General features: G+C 42.6%; 1 protein-coding gene across 2 annotated transcripts in view; it reads left to right on the top strand.

Moving 5' to 3' along the window:
• Positions 1-2,797: 2,797 nt before the first annotated feature.
• LOC118357969 (kremen protein 1-like) overlaps positions 2,798-7,892 on the top strand; it is a 145,455-nt gene continuing 140,360 nt past the window's right edge. For both annotated transcript variants that reach the window (XM_052479235.1, XM_052479234.1), the window contains exon 1: positions 2,798-3,286. In XM_052479235.1, coding sequence (XP_052335195.1) covers positions 3,205-3,286 — 82 coding nt within the window. In that variant the 5' untranslated portion in view covers positions 2,798-3,204. The remainder of the gene's footprint in view (positions 3,287-7,892) is intronic.

Here is a 7,892-nt window from a genome sequence, read left to right as displayed (position 1 = left end):
TCAGTTTCCAGCTACAATAGCCATTTACAACATTAACAATGTCTACACTGTATTACTGATAAATGTTATGTTATTTTAATGGATATTAAATATAATTTAATATATTAATGGACAAAAAAATGAGCTTTTCCTCCAAAAACAAGAAAATTTCTAAGTGACCCCAAACTTTTGAACGGTAGTGTGTCTGAAACATCCAGGTAGGAAGGTATATGCATCGATCCACACAGTCAACACTGTAATGTATTCTGGTCGGCAGTGTGGCCTTATGGTGACCATGGAGCAGCTTGAGACTACTTTGTTACTTACATGTCTCCTAAGAACACGCGTCACCATGGATCATTACTTTCCCAGTGCACTGTAGTGTACCCTCCCAAGCCACCCAACCAACCAATCTACCAACCAGCCAGCCCTGTGGGTTATGGCAATTATGTCATATTTCTGTTGGTGAGGTTGGGTTGGTGAGATCATGATGGATATTCTATTTTTAGGGTCCTGACTCTCTCTCTCTCTGTGTGTGTGTGTGTGTGTGTGTGTGTGTGTGTGTGTGTGTGTGTGTGTGTGTGTGTGTGTGTGTGTGTGTGTGTGTGTGTGTGTGTGTGTGTGTGTGTGTGTGTGTGTGTGTGTGTGTGTGTGTGTGTGTGTGTGTGTGTGTGTGCGTGCGTCAGAGCAGACAGCTAATACTTCCTAATGGTGATATTATGTGGCACACATGAGGGTGCTGTTCTGCACATACAGTTCCTGAAGAAGTGAGGAAGGCCGAGGGGGCGGAGTTATTACAACTACTAGAGCTCAGAGCTCTGAGAGCTCTGATTACTAACATATACATGGTGAAAGGGGTTGAATAAAAGTTAACGGTTGTTTTATGTTTTAACTCAATTCTAAGCATTTTGTTTGTTTCTAATTTCTTTTTCTTTTTTTAAATTGAGGATAAGGTACTTTTTTTTTCAATATCACAAATAATTTGGAGACTACTGAATGATGTCCCACTGTCTCAAAATGGATTGATCCTGACCAGGATCATTGACTGTCATGTTTTCATCCTGACTAGGATCATTGACTGTCATGGTTTCATCCTGACCAGGATGATTGACTGTCATGTTTTCATCCTGACTAGGATCATTGACTATCATGGTTTCATCCTGACCAGGATGATTGACTGTCATGTTTTCATCCTGACTAGGATCATTGACTATCATGGTTGCATTCTGACCAGGATAATTGACTGTCATGGTTTCATCCTGGCCAAGATCATTGACTGTCATGGTTTCATCATGGCCAGGATCATTGACTGTCATGGTTTCATCCTGGCCAAGATAATTGACTGTCATGGTTTCATCATGGCCAAGATCATTGACTGTCATGGTTTCATCATGGCCAGGATAATTGACTGTCATGGTTTCATCCTGGCCAGGATCATTGACTGTCATGGTTTCATCATGGCCAGGATCATTGACTGTCATGGTTTCATCCTGGCCAAGATCATTGACTGTCATGGTTTCATCATGGCCAGGATCATTGACTGTCATGGTTTCATCCTGTTCTACCCCAAGGGTAACTGACAGGAACAAAACTATAGCATGGTCAGGATTGTGAGAGAAGAAACTCTTTGAAATTAGAATAACTGTCTGCTCTCTCTATCCATTCATCCTCTCATGGATTCTCTCATATCAGACCACAGACTGTCTGAAATAATCAGTCATGAACAGAGAGTTTCAGTGTATAAAGATTTTCTGGTTTCTATGAGTTTCTGAGTCCGGACGATAACGATAAACCAAGGTATCACTGGTCACTGAAGAGCCCAAGGAATTTATTGCAGGAGGGGTGTTAAACTCCATTCTCCTGGCGGGGTTCCAACCTGGCCCCTCCTACCGAACCATTCCCAGCTTCCATGCAATTAGGTCATTGTTGTTGTAACTGAGAATGTGATCTCATAACTTCTCAATCATCTTCCTAAGGTGATACAATAAAGGTAGGCCTATTTGAACCAATGTTATTACACTTTTTGGTTCATAAGACGTTTGTAGACTTTAATAATGTGTCATTATTGCACTGAGGTGCTCAATACCACACTGCCATGCAAACCCGTCCCTCGATGACTCCCACTCAGCTCTCTCTCTGTAGTTATTTACCTTTATTTAACTAGGCAAGTCAGTTAAGAACCAGTTCTTATTTACAATGACGGCCTAGGAACAGTGGGTTAACTGTCTGTTCAGGGGCAGAACGACAGATTTGTACCTTGTCAGCTTGGGGATTTGAACTTGCAACCTTGCGGTTACTAGTCCAACGCTCTAACCCAGGTATGTTCTTGCTCTATTTCATATCTCTCTCTCTCTCTCTCTCTTTCTCTCTCTCTCTCTCTCTCTCTCTCTCTCTCTCTCTCTCTCTCTCGCTCTCTCTCTCCCTCTCTCATCTATCTCTCGTTCTGCTCTTTATCTATTTGATCTCTCTCTCTCTCTCTCTCTCTCTCTCTCTCTCTCTCTCTCTCTCTCTCTCTCTCTCTCTCTCTCTCTCTCTCTCTCTCTCTCTCTCTCTCTCTCTCTCTCTCTCTCTCTCTCTCTCCCTCTCTCATCTATCTCTCGCTCTGCTCTTTCTCTATTTGCTCCCTCTCTCTCTCTCTCTCTCTCTCTCTCTCTCTCTCTCTCTCTCTCTCTCTCTCTCTCTCTCTCTCTCTCTCTCTCTCTCTCTCCACCCTCTCTCTCACACACTCTCTGTCTCTATCTCTCTCTGTCTATCTCCTTGCCCAATGCTGCAGGTTGAATCCATTGCCCCGATTTCCTGTCACATGATTGGAAATAGGATCCCTTGTTGCTGTGTGTGTGTGTGTGTGTGTGTGTGTGTGTGTGTGTGTGTGTGTGTGTGTGTGTGTGTGTGTGTGTGTGTGTGTGTGTGTGTGTGTGTGTGTGTGTGTGTGCGTGCGTGCGTGCGTGCGTGCGTGTGTGTGTGTGTGTGGTTAGACCTGCCTGCCTTGGAGTTCACTTCAGACTTCTATCGCGGACTTGGAACGACACCTCCACACAAAACGATTCGCCGCATCAGTCCGCATCAGGCAGCGTTCAGAGCAACAGTTCACCTGCGTCCGAAGTTCCCGAACACTTTCCAGTCTCAGCACTCCTCGCACAGAACACGACCATAACCTACCCAAGACAAGTCCCACTCTCGTTCTCTCTCTCGCTCTCTCTCTTTCTCTCTCTCAATACTTGAGCGATGGATTCATTTTTAACAATCACGGCTGCCCTTCTACTAGTTGGTTCTTCATCTTCGACTGCTTCGAGACAATTCGACACTGGTAAGTTGATCGGAAACGTTTTTATGCTGTTGTTTCTTTTCCTTGTGTGTTTATTTATCCAACTCATCCGGTAGAAGCCTTTGAAAGTTAGGCTACTACAATGTGTACTTTGTTTGAGCCGCCAGAGAATTCCCTCGCAAGGCGCTCAATGGAAATATTGGGCTATTGATGTGAAATTCTTTTAAAATGAAATGTATGACTGAATTTGCGATGTGCATCATATACTATAGTACAGAACAGAACACAGCAATTTTTATTTTCCTCTCTCGACCTGTCATTACTGCCATGTTTCGTAACCTACTGTAAATCGTAGCAGATGCAGAACGGCTGCTATCTGTCACTGGTTTAATTTTTAAATGAGCAACTGGCCTAAATCCATTTTCTTATGAATAAAGGCTATTGTTGATCGATGGCGCTTTCTTTTTGCCTACCACAGAAGTGTTCGTTCTTTGACATTATTATGTAATATATATGATTATATAAAGGCTGTACCTCAATTAAACGCAATCATTATAATACAGTGGGCTAATGATGCAGTTTTGTCCACGGCTGTGGATTGACAGACAGCGGGCAGCAGTCAGTGTGTCGTTTATTTAATTCCTCATGAATTCATTCAGTTTGCTACATTGTAATACAATGTGGACAACCCACAGTGAAACCCGGATTCCCCCCTTCCAGAACATGAACTTGAAGCCTTCCTTATAATACATAGTCAGGTATCCAACATGCCAATTTCAATTTTTAATTCACGCAGAAACATCGAACATAACACTGCAGGGAAACTCTCTTCCCAGATTACACACATCATGGAACTGTAGCCTATTCCGTTTGTTAGGAGTATAATTATTTAAATAATTTGATAATGACGACCACATGAACCAAACTTCTCTCATTATGTAATGTGTGTTGTGTTCAAACAGCAAATCCTCATGCTTTCCTTTAAAACATTTTTTTCTTAATTATACCATTATTCCAATGGGAGGTTTGGCCATCTGAGCTACGTGCGTAAGTGCTCCCATGTGTACCAACAATATGCATTAACAATGTATTTACAGCTATGATATTCCCCCTCGTTAAGCTGTGATGGAGAGAAAACCCCTATCCACAGTACCTTCAGTATATGTAAACTGTAGGTTATCTATATACCCTCTGTATATACTGTAGATATCGGCATATAGATAATGGGTATCTAGACAATGGGTATCTAGGTGAGGTATATAGACAATGGGGTATCTAGATATGGTGCTTATAGATAATGGGTATCTAGATGTGGTGTATCAAGATATTGGGTATCTAGATATTGGGTATAATATATACAATGGGTATACAGTCTATATAATGGATATCTAGATAATGGGTATCTAGATATTGGGTATACAGTATATATAATGGCTATCTAGATATTGGGTATACAGTATATATAATGGGAATCTAGATATTGGCTATATTTAAAACATGTTGAACCTTTATTTAACTAGGCAAGTCAATTAAGAAAAAATCTTATTTCCAATGATGGCCTAGGAACAGTGGGTTAACTGCCTTGTTCATAGAAAAATGACAGATTTTTACCTTGTCAGCTCAGGGATTCGATCTTGCAACCATTCGGTTACAAGTCGAACGCTCTAACCACTAGGCTACCTTCCACCCCGTCATGCCGTTCATCCACCACCAACACCTCATGTTTCAGCAAGATGTTGCAATTCCTGGACATTGAAAATGTCCCAGTTCTGCCATGGCCTGCGTACTCATCAGACATGTCACCCATTGAGCATGTTTGGGATGCTCTGGATCAAAGTGTACGACAGCGTGTTCCAGTTCCCACCAATATCCAGCAACTTCACACAGCCATTGAAGAGGAGTGGGACAACATTCCACAGGCTACAATCAACAGCCTGATCAACTCTATGCGAAGGAGATGAGTTGCGCTGCTTGACGCAAATAGTGGTCACACCAGACACTGACTGGTTTTCTGATCCACGCCCCCACTTTTTTTTTAAAGGTATCTGTGACCAACAGATGCATATCTGTATTCCCAGTCATGTGAAATCCATAGATTAGGACATAATTAATTTTCTTCAATTGATTGATTTCCTTATTTGAAATGTAACTCAGTAAAACCTTTGACATTTTTGCATGTTGCGTTTTATATTTCTGTTTCATTATATATACTATGTACTTATATCTGCAGGCCAAATGTGTGCCAGGTGTTGAAGCGAAATAGATATCTGAGGCTTAAACACTCCTCCTCGTCACCATGGATAGATTCCAAATGGCACCCTATTCCCTTCGTAGTGCACTACAGTACATAGGGCCCTGGTCAAAAGTAGTGCACTACAGTACATAGGGCCCTGGTCAAAAGTAGTGCACTACAGTACATAGGGCCCTGGTCAAAAGTAGTGCACTATGAATGGAAAAGGGTGCCATTTGGAAGACACACACTGTTTCACTGAGCTGAGTGTGTCTCTGAGTGCTTTAGAAATGGGCTCAGCCACTTGGAATCCCACATACCATTCTCCTCTCCAAACAACCAAGTGCCCAGCGCAGAGAGATGGAAAGAGCGAGCGTTTGCCTGGCTGCCGCCGAAGCACTTGACACCACGTACACTCAAATGGAAGTCGTTTCATGTGAAAGCGGTCACAGTGAAGGTGTAATTGAGTTTGTGCTGAAAGCCTGGTAATGTTTGCGTTCGCGGGGTGTGTGTGTGTGTGTCGGGCCCTGTGTATAAGCAGGAGCGGGTTAAGCTGCAGTGAATGATTCTGTTGTTGGCGTTGGTGTTCGGGGGATTTGTGATGTTCTTAACATTTTGGAGATTTATGGCCCGCAGCGCTGCTCTTGATAGGTGTCCTCTTGACTAACTGCCTATAGTGCTCAACATACGAACACACCACATCCTCTTCTCAAATCAAACTGGTGAGGTTGACTGGCAGTATTTAATATACACAGTTTAACAGATTATTGACATCTCCTTATACATATTTATATTCTATTTTCTTCTATTCCATTCCTATTTTTTATTTTTTATATTTTAGTGTATTCTGTCTTTCTCAAATTGGTGCAAGCATTGCAAGGTTGGTGAATACCTAATTGTACTATAGAAGTACTATTATAGTAATACTACAGTAATTATAGTAGAACTATATTGTAGTAGTCTATAGGGAGGCATCACTTTCTGTGCTGGCAGGGGGGAATGCATCTGCTGTTAACGAGTTGTGAAAAACGCTGTTGTCTTCTCCTGAGAATCAGCCTCAACTTTTTCCAATTGCATTAGTGAAAACATTTGCATAAAAAGCAAACGGGTTGCGAGCGGATTGGTTTTCAGGCATCAGTCTGATTCTGATGAGGGCTGTGACATTTAGAAAGAGGATAAATGGAAGAACGGGTGGTTGAATATCTGATGAAAAAGAGCAGGCAGCAGGAGACCTGTCAGAAATACATCCTGGTGATGTGGATGACACGTATCTGGAGCAACATTTTATTGCGTTTGGAAATGATTGAACAGAAGTTAGTGTTTGGTTGGCTATGATTCATCTTGCCCTGTGGGTTTGCCAAGAAATCTGTAGTGATATTGACAAATGCATGATCTACATTTAAGTAATTAGGGTTAAATGCCTTGCTCAAAGGCACATCAAATTTAGTTCCCTTCTCCTAGTCGGCTTGGGGGATTCGATCCAGCGACCTGTCAGTTGCTGGCCCAACACGCTTAACCACGAGGCTACCTGCCGCCCTACCTACTCATCATAACTACACCAGTCCAGACCTCATCATACCTAAACCAGTCCAGACCTCATCATACCTACACCAGTCCAGACCTCATCATAACTACACCAGTCCAGACCTCATCATACCTAAACCAGTCCAGACCTCATCATAACTACACCAGTCCAGACCTCATCATAACTACACCAGTCCAGACCTCATCATAACTACACCAGTCCAGACCTCATCATAACTACACCAGTCCAGACCCCATCATACCTAAACCAGTCCAGACCTCATCATAACTACATCAGTCCAGACCTCATCATAACTACACCAGGAGTGTTTGGTGTGTTCTCGTCTTCTCAGAGAGAGCACTGAGGTTTCATGTCAACTGATCTGATGTGCTGCATATGAAGCACTAGCCTGATCCTCTGACATAAGCTCAATTTAGATAAAAAGCACATCAAATAGTGGAATTTGGACGAGTGTTAGTAAGTATGGGGTGTGTGCAGTGTGTATGCTTGTGCTCCTTTGTATATACATATGCGTGTGTGTGTGTGTGTGTGTGTGTGTTCATGAATGCGTACCCTTTTCTATCTGTGCTTATTGAAGGCTATTCAGAAATAACTGTAGGCAGCTACCAACCGGTAGATTCTTTCTTCCCCATAATGACTTTGGGTCGGTGGGCCGTTGCAGAGTGGTGAAGAGAAGGAGGAGAATGTTTAGAAATGGATTCCCTTGCCAGTCCAGACTGACTCTGCTGAGTCCAGGTTTCATTGACTGAAAGCTCCTGTATATGGCTTCCTCACTGCTCTCTCCTGCTCTGATTATCATATCTGGCTGCTGTTTCTCGTGTGTATAAAGAATGGTCCACCACCCAAAGAACATCCAGACAACATGACACACC

Source organism: Oncorhynchus keta, chromosome 25, assembly GCF_023373465.1.
Source record: "Oncorhynchus keta strain PuntledgeMale-10-30-2019 chromosome 25, Oket_V2, whole genome shotgun sequence".
Lineage (NCBI taxonomy): Eukaryota > Metazoa > Chordata > Actinopteri > Salmoniformes > Salmonidae > Oncorhynchus > Oncorhynchus keta.
Note: the sequence above shows the minus strand (reverse complement) of the source record. Positions and strands in the feature narration are given on the sequence as shown.